This window comes from Trachypithecus francoisi, unplaced genomic scaffold (assembly GCF_009764315.1).
Source record: "Trachypithecus francoisi isolate TF-2019V2 unplaced genomic scaffold, Tfra_2.0 Lachesis_group8, whole genome shotgun sequence".
Taxonomy (NCBI): Eukaryota; Metazoa; Chordata; class Mammalia; order Primates; family Cercopithecidae; genus Trachypithecus; species Trachypithecus francoisi.
In genome coordinates, this window is record NW_022681473.1 from 7151282 (window position 1) to 7171607 (window position 20326).

The window sequence follows — 20326 nt, forward strand, 5'->3', positions numbered from 1 at the left end:
AGCTGGGTGTGGTGTGCAACTGTAGTCCCAGATACTCAGGAGGCTGAGGTAGGAGGACTGCTTGAGCCCAGGAGGTTGAGGCTGCAGTAAGCTATGATTGCACCACTGCACTCCAGCCTGGGCAACAGAGCAAGACTCTGTCTGTGAAAAAAAAAAGAATCCTGTTGGGGCTTCAAGGGGAGGTAATTTCCTAAGAGAGATCTTGGGGTGTCCTGAATCAGATGCAGTTTGAGCACCCCTCCTATCTACCCATTTGGCCAAGCCACAGGGTGAGCAGGGCACTTATGACCCCACCTGCCACAGCTTCATTTCTGGCCTGAATGAGTAACTTTCTTATGCTCAGAGGCTTGATCTGAACCAAACCATGAACCAGCACCAAAGCTGCACTAATCTACTCTATGCCCATGTGCTCTGGACTCAAACCCAAATATTCTCCAACTGTACTGTGAGCCTAATTAAAGCTCTTGGGAAGTTCCAAAACCAAACATATATATATATATATTTTTTGAGATGGGGTCTCACTCTATCATCCAGGCTAGAGTGTAGTGGTGCATTCTCGGCTCACCACAACCTCTTCGTCCCACACAATTCTCCTGCCTCAGCCTCCTGAGTAGCTGGGGACTACAGGTGCGTGCTACCACACTGGGCTAATTTTTGTATTTTTTTATAGAGACACGGTTTCATCATGTTGGCCAGGCTGGTCTATGAACTCCTGGCCTCAAGCAATCCATCTGCTTTGGCCTCCCAAAGTGCTGGGATTACAGGCGTGAGCCACCGCACCCAGCCAAACGGGACCATTTCTTTTGCATTGATACACATGATCCTTAATGAGAACCAGCTGCTGACACCTGTCCCGGAAGTTTCATCAGAAACAGTTCCAGGTGGGGGACTGCTTCAGCAACGTGGGGGCTTACAGCTCAGATTACAGGGCTGAGCTGCAGCACGTGAAATAGTGTTAGGGGCCAACGTGGAAAACCCTACCTGGATTCCAGTCCCCACTGTGAGTTTTTAAATTTTTATTATTTATATTATATTTTATTGTTTAAACTACTATTATTTATTAATTTATTGTTATTATTTATTTTTCGAGACAGAGTTTCGCTCTTGTTGCCCAGGCTGGAGTGCAGTGGCGTGATCTCAGTTCACTGCAGCTTCTGCCTCCCAGGTTCAAGCGATTCTCCTTCCTCAGCCTCCCGAGTAGCTGGGATTACAGGTGCCCGCCACCATGCCCAGCTAATTTTTTTGTATTTTTAGTAGAGATGAGGTTTCAGCATGTTGCCCAGGCTGGTCTGGAACTCCTGACCTCAGGTGCTCTGCCTTCCTCGGCCTCCCAAAGTGATGGGATGACGGGCGTGAGCCACCGCACCCGGCCCCGCTGAGTTTTTAATCTAACCTGCTCAGGGATGGGAAACACCTTTTCCCAGCCTCCATTTCTAGCCTGATTGCTCTTCCCCTAAGCGTACCCTGCACCCAGCATATTCTTCCCCATTCTCCCCAAGCCCAGTGAGCTTAACCTAGCTCAGACAGCTCTCCTCTATAACTTCCCTGTGTTCCTGGAGCCCTTGATGGTGTTTTTGCTGTCACGCTTTTTACCCAGACTTCTTGCAGATTTATCTTCTTGCACGAGCCTCAACTGCTCTGAAGTCAGAAGTCAGGATCCTTTTTTTTTTGACAGTCTCACTCTGTCACCCAGGCTGGAGTGCAGTGGTATAATCTCAGCTCATTGCAACTTCCACCTCCCAGGTTCAAGTGATTCTCCAGTCTCAGCCTCCCAAGTAGCTGGGATTACAGGGGCGCACCACCACATCTGACTAATTTTTACATTTTTAGTAGAGACCGGGTTTCACCATGTGACCATCAGGCTAGTCTGGAACTCCTGACCTCAGGTGATCCATCTGCTCCAGTCTCCCAAAGTGCTGGAATTACAGGCGTAAGCCAATACACCCAACCACTTTTTTTTTTTTTCTGCTTTGTAGCCCAAGCTGGAGTGCACTGGTGCAATTGTGGCTGGGACAGGTGTGCCACAGCACCTGGCTAAACCTTTTTTTTTTTTTGAGATGGAGTCTCACTCTGTCACCCAGGCTGGAGTGCAGTGGCCGGACCTCAGCTCACTGCAAGCTCCACCTCCCAGATTCACACCATTCTCCTGCCTCAGCCTCCCAAGTAGCTAGGACTACAGGTGCCCGCCACCATGCCCGGCTAATTTTTTTGTATTTTTTTTAGTAGAGATGGGGTTTCACTGTGTTAGCGAGGATGATCTCGACTCCTGACCTCATGATCTTCCCGCCTTGACCTCCCAAAGTGCTGGGATTACAGGCGTGAGCCACTGTGCCCGGCCTTTTTTTTTTTTTTCTTTTGAGGAGTCTTGCTCCGTTGCCCAGGCTGGAGTGCAGTGGTGTGATCTTGGCTCACAGCAACCTCCGCCTCCTGGGTTCAAGCAATTCTCCTTCCTCAGCCTCTGGAGTAGCTGGGATTACAGGTGTGTGCCACCACGCCTGGCTAATTTTTGTATTTTTAGTACAGACAGGGGTTTCGCCATGTTGGTCAGGCTGGTCTCGAACTCCTGACCTCGTGATCCAGCCATGTCAGCCTCCCAAAGTGCCGGGATTACAGGAGTGAGTCACCGCGTCCAGCCCTGGCCTAACCTTTTGTGAGCACTTACTGCATGCTAGGCACCTACTAAACTCTTTGCATGTGTTGGTCCTCATGACCCTCTTACTCATCCAAAAGCTCCATGGCTTAGTCTGTGATCCATTTCACAGGTGAGGAAGCTGAGGCCCAGAAGAACTTGCCCAAGATAGTGGAAGCAATAAAGCTGGATTGGATCCAAGCAGTCCCATCCCAGTGCCTAGATGGGGTGGGCTTTTACCTACCTTGGAACGTGTGTGTAAAGCCGCTTTGACACAAGAGGCATAGGCCGGGCGTGGTGGCTCACGGCTGTAATCCCAGCACTTTGGGAGACTGAGGTGGGTGGATCACGAGGTCAGGAGTTCGAGACCCCAGGCTGACGTGGTGAAACCCCGTCTTTACTAAAAAAAAAATACAAAAATTAGCCGGGCATGGTGGCGCGCACCTGTAACCCCAGCTACCCAGGAGGCTGAGGCAGGAGAATCGCTTGAACCCAGGAGGCACAGTTTGCAGTGAGCTGAAATTGAGCCACTGTACTCCAGCCTGGGGGACAGAGCGAGACTCGAGACTCTGTCTGAAAAAAAGAAAAGAAAAAAGAAACGAGGCATGACACAAATGACAAGTGATGTCGTTTTCCTTGTTACAGTTGCCAGTATGACAGGTGGGATGGGGCCGGGTGTGGGTTCTGGCAGGAGGGACCTAAGAACTTTAGGTCCTGGCAGGTGCAGCCCTGGGAGCAGCCACGAGGGGGCATCAGGCTGCACAGGCGGCTCCAGGATGTCGGTCCGGGACAGGGCGTAGGGGTCAGTGAGTGGTTCTCAAGCACGGCAGGAGGAGCCCTACATAGGGTAGGTGGGCCCAGGAGCCCCCTTTCTCAGTCCAAGACTCCCAGGCCCCAGGGCTTGGCCTTGGTGGCACCCGTCTGTTGTGGTGCAGTTTGACGGTCACAGCCTAGGGACCGGGTCCAGCCCAGCCAGCTCAGCAGTAGGTCAGCACCCTGCCCCTTCCCATGCTGCTGGGACGCCCCGAGATGCTCAGGTCACCACGCAAAAGCCCTGGGTAATCCGCCGCCAGAAGTTGCGACCGCGGCTGCTGAGGGCCACTTCGGCCGCCTCCTGGAAGACGGCGTGGACATTGTCATGGAGCCGAGCTGAGCACTCGAGGTAGGCCACCGCGCCAACGGACCTCGCCATCTCCTGGCCCTAGAGGGAGAGGTGGATGGGGCTGCTGTGAAGGGGGCAGTGGGCAGGCCTCACGTCCTCGCTTCCTTCCCCTGGACAAGAGTGGAAGGTGGGGTCTGCCGAGCACCCACGGCTCCCGTACCCTGGCTTGCCCAAGCGCCCTCACGCACTTTAGCACATTTATTTTTCTTTTCTTTCTTTTCTTTTCTTTTTTTTTTTTTGAGACGGAGTCTTGCTCTGTTGTCCAGGCTGGAGTGCAGTGCAGTGGTGCGATCTCAGCTCACTGCGACTCCGCCAACCAGGTTCAAGTGATTCTCCTGCCTCAGCCTCCAGAGTAGCTGGGACTACAGGAACCCGCCACCACACCTGGCTAATCTTTTGTAATTTTGGTAGAGACAGGGTCTCGCTATTTTGCCTTGGCTGGTCTCGAACTCCTGACATCAAGAGATCCACCCGCCTTGGCCTCCCAAGTGCTGCGATTACAGGCATGAGTCACCACCCCTGGCATTTTTTTTTTTTTTTTTTTGAGACAGGGTCTTGCTCTGTTGCCCAGGCTGGAGTGTGGTGGTGCAATCTTGGCTCACTGTAACCTCGAACTTCTGGAATCAAGGGATCCTCCCGCCTCACCCTCCCAAGTAGCTGGGACCAGGGGAGCGCCCACCAAGCCCAGCTATTTTTTCTTTTTACTTTTTTGTAGAGATGGGGTCTCCCTATGTTGTCTAGGCTGGTCTCAAACTCCTGGACTCAAATGATTCTCCAGCCTCATCCTCCCAAAGTGCTAGGGTTACAGGCATGAGCCATCGTGCCTGGTCTTCATTGTGTTTCTTTTTCTTTTCTTTTCTTTTTTCTTTTCTTTTTTTCTGAGACAGAATCTTGCTCTGTCATCCAGGCTGGAGTGCAGTGGTGCAATCTCAGCTGACTGCAACTCCGCCAACCGGGTTCAAGTGATTCTCCTGCCTCAGCCTTCAGAGTAGCTGGGACTACAGGCACCTGCCACCACACCACCCGGCTAATTTTTTTGTATTTTTGGTAGAGATAGGGTCTCACTATTTTGCCCTGGCTGGTCTCGAACTCCTGACCTCAAGTGATCCACCCACCTTGGCCTCCCAAGTGCTGGGATTACAGGCGTGAGCCACCGTGCCCGGCCCGTTGTGTTTCTTACCTCCATTCTGGGCTGGGCCTCTTTGCCTCTCAAGGCACCAAGAAATGAACTTCCTATGAACCTGGGCGTGTAGCAGAGAGGATCCCACAGTCTGAATATGTGGGCCTCCTCTCTGGGTCTCAGGTTGGTGGTGGAACTGACTCTGATATGCCTACTTCTTTGTTCTCCCTTCTGCCGGTGGAGGCTCCCAGCATATTCTAGGGACCATTTCCAAGTGCTGGAAGTTCCTGACACCGACAGCCTCTAAGACGACCCCAGCTCTGACCTACACCCTGAGCGTGCTGGACACCTGGTGCCACTGAGAGGCATCCAGAGGTCCCCTTACCCAGTCCTCCCCAACTCCCACCTCAGGCTGGGTTTCCTACCCTGTGGTAGGTCACAGGCTCCAACCCGTTTCTTCGGAGCTTGTTCACCAGTGATTTGTCCTTGCGCAGGTCAGTCTTGCAGCCCACGACGATGATGGGCACCTTCTTGCAGAAATGATTCACTTCCGGGTACCACTGCAGGGGGCGAGGGGGCATGTATGAGCCCTTGAGAGTTCTGGCCCTCTCAGTGGGCCACTCTCCTGCTCCCCAGCCCAAGCTCTGATATTGATAATCAGTACTGCCAGCATCTAGGGAGAAACTATTTGGTACCAGACTCTCATCTGAGAATTTACACATATGGACCCATTAATTCCCCAAGGCCCGGCAGCAAGTTGATAACCAATCCCACTGTACAGATGCAGTAACTGAGGCACAGAGAGGCGACGTAACTTGGCCTTGGCTGGAAATGGCAGGATTTGAGCCTGGGGGTGGGGCTCAGAGCCCTGCTCCTGCCCTTCTAGAATCCTGCCTCTCTGCAGGGTAAGGGCGCTCACAGACACCCACTAAACTGAGCAAAACATATAAGGAAATAAGGGATCCTTTAAAAACAAATCCGGAGGCCGGGCGCGGTGGCTCAAGCCTGTAATCCCAGCACTTTGGGAGGCCGAGACGGGCAGATCACGAGGTCAGGAGATCGAGACCATCCTGGCTAACACGGTGAAACCCCGTCTCTACTAAAAAATACAAAAAACTAGCCGGGCGAGGTGGCGGACACCTGTAGTCCCAGCTACTCTGGAGGCTTGAGGCAGGAGAATGGCGTGAACCCGGGAGGCGGAGCTTGCAGTGAGCTGAGATCCGGCCACTGCACTCCAGCCTGGGCGGCAGAGAGAAACTCCGTCTCAAAAAAAAATAAATAAATAAATAAAATAAATAAATAAGATAAAAATAAATCAATCAATCCAGGCCGGGCTCGGTGGCTCACGCCTGTAATCCCAGCACTTTGGGAGGCTGAGGCAGGCAGATCACCTGAGGTCAGGAGTTGGAGACCAGCCTGGCCAACAATGGGAAACCCCGTCTCTACTAAAAATACAAAAATTAGCTGGGCGTGGTGGTGGTGCCTGTGGTCCCAGCTACTCCGGAGACCGAGGCAGGAGAATCGCTTGAACCCGGGAGGCGGAGGTTGCAGTGAGCTGAGATGGAGCCACTGCACTCCAGCCTGGGCGACAGAGTGAGAATCTGTCTCGAAAATAAATAAATAAATAAATCAGCTCACAAAATGGTTGCAGCTGTCTGCCTCAACGGCTTGCCTGGTGGAGGGAGGGCTGCTCTGCAGAATGTGAGGCCACCAGGGCCGAGTTCTTTCAGCCTGGACTACAGCTGGGGCGCCGGGGATCCCGAGGGGGCTTTCTATCTCCAGGAGCACTAAGTTGGCCGGCTCAGGCGTCAAACTTGCCAGATAAAAATTGGCATCAGCCGGGCTTGGTGGCTCAAGCCTGTAGTCCCAGCTACTCAGGAGGCTGAGGCAGGAGAATCGCTTGAACTCGGGAGGTGGAGGTTGCAGTGAGCCCAGATTGTACCACTGCACTCCAGCCTGGGAGACAGAGTGAGACTCCATCTCAAAACAAACAAACAAACAAATAGGCATCAAACTACCTCATTCCTGGAAGCAAATGGGGCCTTTGTGGGGTCCCTGGCAGATTCCCCACACCCTACCCATCCACCGAAACTGCCCATGAGGAAGATTTCCTTGGTGGCTCCCACTGAACCCAGCAGTGAATCCTCTGTTTTTTGAGACAGAGTCCAGCTCTTGTTGCCCAGGCTGGAGTGCAGTGGTGCAATCTCGGCTCACTGCAACCTCCACCTCCCAGGTTCAAGCAATTCTCCTGCCTCAGCCTCCCAAGTAGCTGGGGTTATAGGCATGTGCCACTATGCCTGGCTAATTTTTGTAGTTTTAGTAGCGATGGGGTTTCACCATGTTGGTCAGGCGGGTCTCAAACTCCTGACCTCAAATGATCCGCCCTCCTCGGCCTCCCAAAGTGCTGGGATTACAAGGCATGAGCCACCGTGCCTGGCCACCACTAGTGGATCCTCAGCCCTGCTCCTACCAATCCCTCGATAGCCCTGACCCTGAGCATCACTCCCTCCTACCTGACCGAGCCTGCAGTTCACCCCAGGACCCCACTCTCCTGGCTCTCCTAGGTCTTATGGGGCCTTGCCTGCCTCCTTCTCTCCCTGGGGTTCAGCCTGTGGTCTTTCCTCTCCTCTAGCTGCTCTCCCTCGCCGGGCAGCCTCCCCCAGGCTTTACTGCACCTGTAGCTTATAAATATGCGGCTGCATTGAGGCTGCCCAGCTGGACTGCCTGCTAGGAGGAACTGCAGACGCATGCCTGGCACTGCCTGCCGGACACCTCCACTAGGATGTCCCACTCCGGTCCCCAGCTTGCTCCTTCTCATCCTGGCCAAGGGCAACTCCACCTGCCAGCTGCTCTGGTAAAAACTCCTCCCTCCCACCCACATCCAGTCCAACAGGAAACCCCGATCATGAGCAAACTCCGCCTTCTAGACCGATTCAGAATGAACCTGCTTCTTATCACCCCCACTGCTAGCACCCTGGTCCCAGCCACCACCATCTCTCCTGGTCCCCAATGCCCAAACAGCACCAGAACGAATGTGCTCAATCATTTGTTCTGAAGGAATGGGCGGGGCAGCCTGCCAGGGTTCAAATCCCAGCGTTACCACTTTAATAGATGTGTATCTCTGGATGAGTGACGGGATCCGGGAATAATAACACTCCAAAAGGCTGGCCAGGGGAGTAAATGAGGAAATACATGCAAGTACCCAGAACAGTGCCTGGCACATGGTCAGTCCTTAAAATTGTCGCCATTGTTGTTGCTGTTGCTGCAAATACTGTCGTGGGCTGTACCCTGCAGAAACTCGGAGGCCCTGGCAGCAGTGGGTGAGGGGCTGTGCCATGGCTAAAGGCAGCTGGAGCAGAGGAATTCAAGGGGCCACATCCCTGATGTCCATGACTAGCCTCTGAGAACCAGCAGCCACGCAGAGCTGCTGCACTGACTTGGTGGTTCGTGTACCTCGGGCAGGCACAGGCTGGGGAGATGCAGGAGCCTCTGGGTCACCCAGCAACCTCAGGCAGAGCCGCAGTGGGAAGAGCCACAGTGTTCGGAGTCTGCAGCATAGGGTAGGCAAGGAGCACTGTACTGGGAGTCAGAAAGGCAGATGCTGCCACCAAATCCCTGTGCCAGAGACCCTGGGCAAGCCACTGCCCCACTCTGGGCTTCAGTTTCCCCATATATACACCAAAGGCTCTGGAATCAATATCATTTTGGGCCTTCCAAGCTCGGACAGTCAGTTGGATCAAGGGTGGGTGGCAGAGTGGAGTGGCCTGGCTATGGGGGCTATGCCACCCTGTCCCCCAATACCTACCCGGTTAAAGACGTTGTCAAAGCTGTTCGGGCTGGTGACATCAAAGCAGAGCAGCAGGACGCTGGCGTCAGGGTAGAACAGGGGCCGCAGGCGGTCATAGTCATCTTGCCCTGGGCAGAGTGGGGGTGGTCACTGCCTTCAGGGCTCCTGGCCCCTGTCAGCACCGCCCCAATGTCAGGAGGTCATCCCATCAGATGGGGAGCTTCTGGGGACAAGGCCTAGTTTTTTGCCTCAGAGTCTGGCACAAATTTGGCTCTGAGGTGGCTATTCCATGGGAGTGCCCCCTTGGGGCAGTGCTCACTTCTGCCTGTGGGGTGTCTGGAAGGGATGGTGGGCAAGGCAGAGGCCAGGCCTGGCACCGCCTGGAGGAACTGGGGCCAACTGCTCAGAAGCCGGCTTTGCCCTGAGCTTAGGAGTGAGAAATAAGGGGTAGGTGGGAACCTGGCAAAGACATCTTAACCCGTCCAACTAAGAGGGCTGCTGGGATGCCCTGAGTTTAGCTCAGAGCTCACCCTGGTATAGGCAAGGTCAGGAGGCTGGAGGGCAGAAGCCACGGACAGGCAGATCCTACAGAAGCTAAAAGCAGGATGGAGTGCTCAGAAGGCCAGGAACAGTCCTGAAAGCAAAGTGCTGGATTCCCGCTTGCCTCCAAGACGTAGTGGGCAGCCCTGGGGTGCTGGGGGTGCAGGTGGACACAGCTGCAGAGGCAAAGGGAGCTCAGACTCCTGGGCCCACTCCTGGCCTGCGCCTGTCCCTGGGAGACTGGCTGGCCTCCCTGGTTCAGAAGGAAGCAGAGCGGAATGTGTCCCAGGCATCTGGGGCCCACAGAAGCCTCTCCCACCCTGCCCTTGCCCCTGCACACCCACCTGCTGTGTCCCAGATGTGGAGGTGCACAGGTTTGCCTTTCACTTGCAGGTTGACCATGTACCGCTCAAACACGGTGGGGGTGTAGCTCTGAGGAGAAGCAGGGCAGGGGGAGGCTGTGAGGAGGCTTTGAGAGGCATTGGGGACTTGGTCTGTCCACAGCGCTGCCCCCTCCTTGGGAGTCAGTGGAGTGTAGTTGTTTGTGAGAAGCCTCCTCCTTGGCCTGCCTGGGGTGCTGGTCCAGAGCCTGTCTGCTTATGTAAAGTCCTGAACCTCCCGAGCTTTGTTCTCAGTCGTGAAATGGGAATATTAAAAGTCCCTACCAGCCAGGAGCCATGGCTGACCCCTGTAATCCCAGCACTTTGGGAGGCTGAGGTGGGCCTTGAGACCAGGAGTTCGAGACCAGCCTGGCCAACATGGTGAAACCCTGTCTCTACTAAAAATACAAAACTTAGCCAGGCGTGTTGGCACATGTCTGTAATCCCAGCTACTTGGGAGGCTGAGGCAGGGGAATGGCTTGAACCCAGGAGGTGGATGTTGCAGTGAGCCGAGATTGCACCATTGTACTCCAGCCTGGGTGACAAAGTGGAACTCCGTCTCAAAAAAAAAAAAAAAAAAACCCTACCACAGTGCCGCTATAAGGATTCAGTGAGATATTCCATGCACAGCCCTTAGCTCAGGGCCTGGCATAAAATAAGCACATCTACATGCCAGCTACTGTTATTTTTATCATTGCCCTCTGGATGGGGGCAGGGGACTCCCAGTTTTCCTTTTTTTCACAGACAGGGTCTCCCTGTGTTTCCCAGGCTGGAGTGCAGCAGCTATTCACAGGCACCGTAGCTCACCGTAGCCCCAAACTCCTGGGCTCACGCAATCCTCCTGCCTCTGCCTCCCAAGAGCTGGGACCACAGGCACATGCTGGTGGGACTCCCATTTCTGAGCCTTCATTCATGTTGTCCCCCCTTCCTAGAACAACATTAACCTACATGTTTATTCATTCCTTGCTTTGTTCGTTTGTTCATTCATCTATTCATTCAGCAGCATTAGCACCTTCTCTAGGCCCAATTCCGGACACTGGGAAGCAGGCAACAAAAGACTCAATCCCTGCCCTGGGGAACTCGCAGCTTTTTGGGGTTCCTTCTTTGACTCTCAACCTCTCACAATCCAAACAAGACCCCTATTAAATGCTACCTTCACCTTCCTGGGATGTCTTTCCTGATCCCTTACCAGAAGGCCCCAATGTGCCCTCCACCTTTTTTTTTCTTTTCTTTTTTAGAGACAGAGTCTCACTCTGTCACCCAGGCTGCAGTGCAATGGTGTGATCTTGGCTCACTGCAACCTCCGCCTCCCAGGTTCAAGGGATTCTCCTGCCTCAGCCTCCCGAGTAGCTGGGATTACAGACACGTGCCACCATGCCTGGCTAATTTTTGTATTTTCAGTAGAGATGGGGTTTCACCATGTTGGTCAGGCTGGTCTTGAACTCCTGACTTCATGATCCGCCCACCTCGGCTTCCCAAAGTGCTGGGATTACAGGTGTGAGCCACTGCACCCGGGCTTTTTTTTTTTTTTTTTTTGAGAGACAGGCCTGCTCTGTCACCTATGCTGGAGTACAATGGCATGATCTCTTGGTCACTGCACCCTCTGCCTCCTGGGTTCAAGTGATTCTTCTGCCTCAGCCTTGAGAGTAGCTGGGATTACAAGCACACACCAGCACACCGGGGTAATTTTTGTATTTTTAGTAGAGATGGGGGTTTCACAATATTAGCCAGGCTGGTCCTGAACTCCTGGACTCAAGTGATCCACCCCCCTTGGCCTCCCAAAGTGCTGGGATTACAGGTATGAGCCAGCACGCCCTGCCCTTTTTTTTTTTTTTTTAAATAGGGTCTCACTCTGTCACCCAGGCAGTGCAGTGGCGCGATCTTGACTCACTGCAACCTCTGTCTCCCAGGCTCAAGTGATTCTCCTACCTCAGCCTCCTGAGTAGCTGGGATTACAGGTGTGGGCCACCATGTCTGGCTAATTTTTCTTTTTCTTTTTTTCGTAGAGACAGGGTTTTGCCATGTTGCCCAGGCTGGTCTCAAACTCCTGAACTCAAGCAATCCACCCACCTTGACCTCCCAAAGTAATTTTTTGTATTTTTTGTAGAGATGGGGTCTTGCTATGTTGCCCAGGCTGGTCTTGAACTCCTGGACTCACAAGATCCACCTGCCTTGGCCTCCCAAAGTGCTGGGATTATGGGTGTGAGCCACCACGCCCAGCCCAGTGTCCCATATTTGGGCCTTTCTTCTTTGTCCTGCCTGGGCTTGGGAGGAGGTCACCCAGGACAGAGGCCCCTTATTCCAGCCCTGCCCAGCCTAAACTCACTGCCTTTCCATGAAGGTGAGATGAACGGGCAACAGGCCAGGTTTTGTACACAGATGAAAATGCAGGAATGAAGAGGGAGCTTTTGAAAGATGCCTTTGCAAAACTCTGCCACAACCTGTGCCCTCTGCTCCAAGGGGCATGCTGGGCTGCCTGCTGTTAGGTCCCTAACCCTCAACTGCCTGCTCAGGGCTGGTTGGTACGGCCACAGTCAGGGGGGCCCCTATCCTATTACCTTCCGATGCCAGGTGGGGCCCCCACCTGCCCATGACTCAGGAGAATTTCACGCCTGCCTGCCTGCTGGCCCTCTGAGTCAGGCCCTGACCAGCTGGGAGGGGCAGCACCTGAGCAGTGGGTCAGCACCATCCTCCAGGGAAGCTGCAGGGAGTGGGGTGGGGAGAAAGGCAGGTCCCAGAGTGGGCAGCTGAGGAAGATGGAGAAGTTGGGATAGCCTTGAGGTAAGGGCTGGCCCCACCCCAGACTCTAGACATGCTGTCACTCCTTCTACCAAGAGGAACCAACAGGAAGAGACAAGGGCCTCACCTACCTCTCTATCCCCCCTTGCCCGCTCAGAGTGCCCTCCCTCAGGCCCTTTGCCTGGTGGGGGCGGTGTGACCTGGTAGCTAGAAGCACTAGCTTTAGGTTTAGATGTGCCTGGCTTAAGACCCAGCTCTGGCACTCACCAGCTATGTGTCCTTAGGACAGTCTCCTCACTGGTTAAAGGGGAAGAGTGTCACGCCATGATGTGGGAGGGAGGATGGACTGGCAGATGAGGCCCCAGCATAAATGCTCACCACCGGGAAAGCTGGTGGCCAGGAGCAGTGTCCACACGAGCCCCCATCCATCCTTCCAGGTGGTGACACCTTCTCCAGTGATATGGATTGGCTGTGTGTCCCCACACAAATCTCATCTCGAATTGTAATGCCCACGTGTCGAGGGAAGGATCTGGTGGGAGGTGATTGAATCGTGAAGGTGGTTTTCCCCATGCTGTTCTTGTGATAGTGAGGGAGATTTTTTTTTTTTTTTTTTTTTTGACGGAGTCAGGCTGGAGTGCAGTAGTGCGATCTTGCTCACTGTAGCCTCTGCCTTCTGGGTTCAAGTGATTCTCCTGCCTCAGCCTCCTGAGTAGCTGAGATTACACGTGTGTCACTACACCTGGCTAATTTTTGGTTTTTTTTTTTTTTGAGACGGAGTATCGTTCTTGTTGCCCAGGCTGGAGTGCAATAGCACGCTCTGCTTACCGCAACCTCCGCCTCCCATGTTCAAGCAATTCTCCTGCCTCAGCCTCCTGAGTAGCTGAGATTACATACATGTGCCACCATGCCTGGCTAATTTTGTATTTTTAGTAGAGACAGGGTTTCTCCATGTTGGTCAGGCTGGTCTCGAACTTCCGACCTCAGGTGATCCACCCGCCTTGGCCTCCCAAAGGGCTGGGATCACAGGCATGAGCCACTGTGACCAGCCTAATTTTTGTACTTTTAGTAGAGATGGGGGTTTTACAATGTTGGCCAGGCTGGACTCGAACTCTTGACCTCAAGTGATCTGCCCACCTTGGCCTCCCAAAGAGCAGGGATTACAGGTGTGAGCCACCACGCTTGGCCAACAGTGAGGACGTTCTTATGAGATCTGATGGTTCAAAAGTGTGGTGCTTCCCCCTTCTCTCTTTCTCTCTCCTGCTCCACGTAAGAAGTGCCTTGGTTCCACTTCACCTTCCACCATGATTGTAGGTTTGCTGAGGCCTCCCCAGCCATGCAGAGCTGTGAGTCAATTAAACTTCTTTTCTTTTCTGTCTTTTTTTTTTTTGAGACGGCGTCTCGCTCTGTCACCCAGGCTGGCGTGCAGTGGCATGATCTCAGCTCACTGCAACCACCACCTTTCAGGTTCAAGCGATTCTCTCGCCTCAGCCTCCCAAGTAGCTGGGATTATAGGTGCTTGCCACCACACCTAGCTAATTTTTGTATTTTTAGTAGAGACGGGGTTTCGCCATGTTGGCCAGGCTGTTCTCAAACTCCTGACCTCAGGTGATCCGCTTGCCTCGGCCTCCCAAAGTGTTGGGATTACAGGCGTGAGCCACCGTGCCCGGCCAACCTCTTTTCTTTATGAATTACCCAGTCTCAGGTAGTTCTTTATAGCAGTGTGAAAATGGACTAATACCCCCAGCCCCTCCCCAGCTTCTGACCTTTGTCCTAGAGTAGGGGCCTCTCATTGTGAAGGGCACTGGTGCCCTTGCATCTGAGCTCCCAGCTTGACCACCCACTAAGTCACCTTCTTGATCTGAGCTGCAGGGCAGCCTGCTGGGAATCTCTTGGGAAACATGTTTCAGTGCTTTGCAAATACCCATGGTAATGATACTGTCACCCTCCATTCTCTAAGGATCTGTGTGTGGCTGTGTACTGGCGCCGTCTCTGATCCTGGCAAGCTTGGAACATCAGTACAACCTTCACTTTCTGATGATGCTCAGAGAGAGGAAATGACTTGTTCAAGGTGATACACTGAACAGCTGGCTAGTGACAGAGCCAGGTCTTTCTGGCTGCAGAGGCCAGGCTCTGTCCCCAGCCACCTGCCTTTCCTGAGGTTACCAACTCCAGTTCCTGGAGGCAGAAAGGGGCTGGGTTTCCCCTCTGGCTTGTAACTGTCACAGCCCTTTCCCCCACTCGGGAGGTCATCCTAGAGACTCTGTCTGTACCTTCTGTTGTGTTGTTCTTTGACCCCCAGGCAGGGTCACCCTCTGTCCATGGGACCAATGGCACCTAATCTTATCTGTTTGGCCGTCCTCAGCCAGAAAAGAAGGGCTGAGCCTGTGCTGGACCAGGACAGAGATGACTCAGGTTTGGGTCTGCCCTCCAGGGGCTCACAGACAGAAAATGGATCATTACCAAGACAGCGGACCTGGGCAAAGGGGAGTATCGGGGTATCCCTGGTTAGGACACCCATGGGAGTCCAAGTGCAAACAAGGAAGGACTCAGGGGGCTCTAGCCAGCAGAGCCAGGTGCTCCCCACCGCCTCCTATCCCCATGCTGGTGTGGGGGCTGCTAGGCTTTGAACCTGCGGGAATGGTTGCAGCCCCAAATGCCAGCCAGGACTGGGCAGAGGCTGGCACCCCAGCCTGGGGCTCCCCCCTGTTCCAGGAGCTCTCTCCACCTTGCCCTCCCCTGCTGCCCTGAACCCAGGGCTGGGCCACAGCCGGATGAGGGTCACAGAGGTCCCTCCAAATTCTCAGGCTGCTCTCGGCCCTTTGCTGTGTGCAGGAAGTCTGGGAGATGGGACTCCAGCCTCCTGGCTGCTGGCCCCTTGGGCTTCAAGGGCTGCCTGGAGGAAGAGTCTGGTGCTAGAGACAGGGGCAGGAGGAGGCTGGGTCCAGCAGGCAGAGCACTGGGGGCTGTGGAGAAGGCCCTGGTAGGGAGTGGGAAGACCAGGGCTCTAGATCAGTGCCGCCCCCGCTGAGCCATGTGCCCCCAGGCAAGCCTCTGGGCTCTGGACTCAGTTTCCCATCTGCAAAATGAACCCCTTCCAGCTCTTGCACATTGTGGGATTTATATATATATATACATATATATATATATTTTTTTTTTTTGAGACAGAGTCTCGCTCTGTTGTCCCCGAGCTGGAGTGCAGTGGAGCGATCTTGGTTCACTGCAACCTCCGCCTCCTGAATTCAAGCGATTCTCCTGCCTCAGCTTCCCAAGTAGCTGGGATTACAGGCGTGTGCTAGTATGCCCAGGAACTTTTTTTTGTATTTTTGGTAGACACGGGGTTTCACCATGTTGGCCAGGCTGGTCTTGAACTCCTGACCTCAGGTGATCCACCCGCCTTGGCCTCCCAGAGAGCTGGGATTACAGGCGTGAGCCACCACACCCGGCCCATTGTGGGCTCTTTAAAAGAAGAGGACTCTCCTGCTCCAGGGAACCAGGGCCCCCAGACAGGGGAAGAGCCTGGACAAATCCGGCCCATTTTCCTGGTGACAAGCATGCCCTCCCCCCATTTCCGGCCTGCCCCAGCATGTCCCTCAAAGCATTCACATCTTATCAACTGCAAGACGCCCATTTCCATGTCAGAACTGCTCTGAAGCTGGGATGGTCTCACCATCAAGGACATTTCAGAGCTGGTGGTGAGGCACCAGCCCTCCAGCCCCCGCCCATCAGGTGCCTTCCCCTGGGCCTGGGCCATCTGTCCCTGTGTGGTGCTTTTCCCTGGGTGCTCTCATTGTTGGGTTCCCATGGGCAGCATCCAGAAACATGTTTCCCCCAACTTAAAAAAAAGTATGACTGATCAAAGAAGGTGACATCAGCTCCACAAGCCACTAAACAAAAGTGACTCAATGCCACTGCAGCAGAAAGCCATGGCGGGGGCCAATACAGCCCCGGGGGTCACAGCCAAGGGTGGGAGACAGGCAGGACATCATCGTGATAAGAACTACAGTGTGATAAGAACCAGGGTAGGCCCGACCCGTCCTGCTTGTGCTCAGATGCCCCAGCACCTGTACAACCCCAGGGGCTTTGAGGATGCTGGGAAGAAAAGAAGGAAGAATGCCAGTTGCAGTGGCTCAAGCCGGTATTCCCAGCACTTTGGGAGGCTGAGGCGGGCAGATCGCTTGAGGCCAGGAGTTCGAGACCAGCCTGACCAACATGGCAAAACCCCGTCTCTACTAAAAATAAAAAAAATTGGCCAGGCGAGGTGGCTCACACCTGTAATCCCAGTACTTTGGGAGGCCAAGGCGGGCGGATCACGAGGTCAAGAGATGGAGACCATCCTGGCCAACATGGTGAAATGCTGTCTCTACTAAAAAAATACAAAAATTAGCTGGGCACGGTAGCACGCACCTGTAGTCCCAGCTACTCAGGAGGCTGAGGTGGGAGAATCACTTGAACCTGGGAGGCGAAGGTTGCAGTGAGCCGAGATTGCTCCACTGCACTCTAGCCTGGGTGATAGAGCGAGACTCCGTCTCAAAAATAAAATAATAAAAAAAATTAGCCAGGCGTGGTGTTAGGTGCCTATAATCCCAGCTTCTCAGGGGGCTGAGGCAAGAGAATCGCTTGAGCCCGAGAGGCGGAGATTGCAGTGAGCTGAGATTGTGCCAATATCACTCCAGCCTGGGTGACAGTGAGACTCTGTCTCAAAAAATAAAAAAAGAGGAGATGCTGGGAGCAACTCCATGGACTCCCAGGACAATAGAGCTGAGAGGTGGCAGAGCAGCGGCCACCTGGTGCCTGTGGAGTCTGCCTGGGCAGTCAACATGTCAGGAAGGATTAACAGTGGGCATGCCTACAGCGCCAAGGACGTGCCAGGTACCGCACTGGAGCTGCCTATCAGCCTTCCCTGGGCTCCACCTCACCACCGCCCTACAGTCCCTCTACCCCATGGGGTTGTTGTGAGGAAACTGAGGCTCAGAGAAGCTAAGCAGGTTACAAAAGGGCACGGGGCTCATAAGAGGAGAGCAGAGACGGGGGCCCAGCAGCTGAGGCTACAGCTGGTGTGCTCCGACCCTCCAAGGCAGAGCCCATGGCACATGCATTCCAGCGGCATGAGCTGGAGGGGAGAATATGTTTCCCAAGAGTGACATGTGCCAACTCTCCGTGAGTCCTTCCTGTGCGCAGGCCGGGACTGAGTGCTTGACGTCTATTAACTCACTGTCACAGTGACCCTGTGCGGTGGGCGCTGTCACTCACCTGTGATGTAGTTAGGGACACAGGCACAGCGGAGTTAGGGGACTTGTGCAAGGGCACACAGCTGTAAGTGGCAAAGCCATAATTTTAACCTAGGCAGTCTGGCTCCCAAGCCCTCAGGCCCTTTTGGCGGAATTGTGCGGCCAAGTGCTGTCTTAGGATGTTGTGTGCACCCAGGTCGCCTCACTCAGTCCTTGTGACACCCCTCCCTGGTAGGTGCCATTCCTCCCGCTTTACAGATAACATCACTGAGGCCTTCATTCCCAATGGCTGGGGGAGAAGAACTCTGCCCTGGACCCCAGGCCCCGCTGGGAGACCCCTCGGAGGCCGGGGCAGGCGCACAGCCTGGGCCGTCCGGCACGGACCTGCACACCCGGGCGCGCGAGCGGAACCGGGCGAGGCGGAGACGCTGGGCACTCACCTCGGGGAAGGCCCCATCGGCGAAGACCATCAGCAGCGACGTCTTCCCGCAGCCGCCGTCGCCCACCAGGACCACCTTGACCGACCGCACGCCTGGTGGCGCCTCCTCGCCCGCGGCCTGGGCCGCCGTCATCCCGGGGCCGGGCGCGGAGACCGCGGGCGGGCGGCTGCAGCGCAGGGACCCAGACTGCGCGGGGCAGGCCCGGCGGGGCAGGAATGTGGAAGGGGCGGGGCGGCGGGAGGAAGTGCGAGCCGGACGCCCCGAGAGCCAGGTGAGAGGCCCGGGTGGCTGGGCTGGGGCCCTTCCTCTCAAGGCCGTCTAGGTCCTTGAAGAAACGCTGCCCGAGTACCTACTGTGAGCGGGCCGCGCTGGGGCCACGGGAGGTCGGAAGGGAGAAGACAAACAGCGGGACCATGACAGTGGGGGCGGGGGTGTGCTCAGGGACTGGGTCCCAGATCCAGGCAGGAGCCAGTGACCTTTACTGAATGAGTGAATGAATGGTGCATTTCCCCAGGGGGCTTAGGACGGAGCACAACACAGGCGTTTCATGCCAGGTGGGAAGGGGATGACCCCCTTCACTGGCCCTACCAGGCCTGGCTTGCCTCCCTCTGCCAGCACCAGGAAGTTCTGCTGAAGGTGGGCAGTCACCAGACACCCTGGCTGGCCACGATCTAGGGAAAGAGATGGAACCTTCCCTCTATAAAGTGTGAGTGTTTCTTATTATTGCACCATGAGACGTCCTCCTGGTGCCCAAGGGCCTGGGGACCCTGAACTGTTCAAGACAAAATCCAGGCCCTGCCTTGAGAAGCCCACAGCCTAGAATACTAGTCAGGCAGGACATCAGTGTGATCAGAACTACAACGTGGGTAGGGACAGGCAGCGGCGGGACAGGAGTAGGGGAAAGGAGCTCCTCGCCCAGGTTGAGTGAGTCAGGAAGCCCTTCAGAGTCTTGAGGAAAAAGTGAGACACAGTCAGATGGGGGAGGGAGAAGGTGTTCCACAGGAGGCAGCGGCGGGGCGAGGCTGTGGAGGCCGGAGCGGAATGCTGTCCCCCCTCCCCCGCAGAGGGCGAGTCTCCCTTGCACAGTGGTGCAGCAAGAGGAGCTGGTGCTTGCACAGTGGAGCACTTTGGATGCCAGCAGTAAATCCAGCATTGAACTGGGAACTCATTGTCACCTGATCCCTCCACTTCTCCTAATGGCCAGAGTTGAAATCTTTTAAAAATGGGCACAAGGGTCTTCCCAGATCTTGGACTGAGTGTTTACATTGAAGCTTAAAAGAACAGGGGGCAGACATCATTAGGTTACCCCCAATTTATGCTGGTCATGACATCACCCCTCATGGAGTTCCAAGTCAGGCAGGCGAAAAAGCACCTTCAACCTCCTTTAAACTCACTGTGGTCTAAAGAGGCAGCCAGGGCAAGAGTCACTACGTGGAGAGGCAGAGTCCAGCTCCTTGACTCCTCTGCCTGGCTCCCGCTCCGGGCTGTGGTCCACAGGCTGGATGGAGCCCCACTTGGAGGGAAGGAGCCTCCCCAGGACAGCTCTGCCTTCCAGGTGCCTCTTCCTCCCCGAAACTGCCATAGGGCTGGGCAGTGACTTGACACGGGCTGGGCAGGTAGCTCCTGAGCAGGGCTCTCCGCCCCAAGGAGTGGTGAGAGGGGCCCCACCCCCTCGGATCAGCTGTCAGCGTCATCCTCCCCACTGCTGCTGTCATCAGGCCTTGGGTGGCAAGGCTGGAAGGCAGGTGGGGCCAGACTGGGGGTGGAGGGAGCCGAGAGTCAGGCAGAGGCGTTTGGCCTTGGTTGCTATAGGGATAATCTCTGTAATGACACACTTGATGTCTCTCATGCTATACAGTTTCACTGAACATTTCCTAGTGATAACAGCACCCATTAATGGATTGCAAGCCATGTGTAGGCACTGTTCCCTAGGAGGTAGGGACTCTTAGCTCCGTTTCACAGATGAGGAGCCTGAGGCCCAGAGAGGCTAAGTTGTTGACTAAGATCCACAGCTAGTAAGAGGCTGAACTAGAATTTGGATCCAGGTGTGACCCCAAAGCCAGGCTGTGTCCCTCCATCACACCTCATCTGCGCGAGTGCAATTTTGTTCAGCTCTCAGACCATGACGTGGACCAAGCAGATGACCTGCTTCCCCTCATTTTACAGATTTGGGAACTGAACCTCAGAGAGAGGCAGAGGGGTGTCTTAGGCCAGCAGAACACAGCCAGGATTCGATCTGCTGCTGTCAAGCCCCAGCCTCACCACCTCCGAGCCCCCCACCCCCCCACCATGCTTACGCTC

General features: G+C 54.8%; 1 protein-coding gene and 1 long non-coding RNA gene across 3 annotated transcripts; one reads left to right on the forward strand and one right to left on the reverse strand.

Moving 5' to 3' along the window:
* Positions 1-3246: 3246 nt before the first annotated feature.
* On the reverse strand, positions 3247-18236 carry RHOD (ras homolog family member D). Of its 2 annotated transcripts, XM_033205340.1 has the most exons (5): positions 18026-18236; positions 9583-9670; positions 8717-8826; positions 5337-5471; positions 3247-3830 (listed from the first exon to the last, which is right to left on the reverse strand). In XM_033205340.1, exons 1-5 carry the CDS (start codon positions 18155-18157, stop codon positions 3663-3665), a joined length of 633 nt encoding a protein of 210 aa, XP_033061231.1. In that variant the 5' UTR covers positions 18158-18236; the 3' UTR covers positions 3247-3662. The 2 variants fall into 2 exon arrangements, with proteins under 2 accessions (XP_033061231.1, XP_033061232.1); XM_033205341.1 differs by lacking the exons at positions 8717-8826; positions 9583-9670.
* A 24-nt stretch (positions 18237-18260) lies between these two features.
* On the forward strand, positions 18261-19189 carry LOC117080354. The gene is made up of 2 exons (XR_004435799.1): positions 18261-18296; positions 18540-19189. It is a non-coding gene; the product is annotated as an uncharacterized LOC117080354 (long non-coding RNA).
* Positions 19190-20326: the final 1137 nt, after the last annotated feature.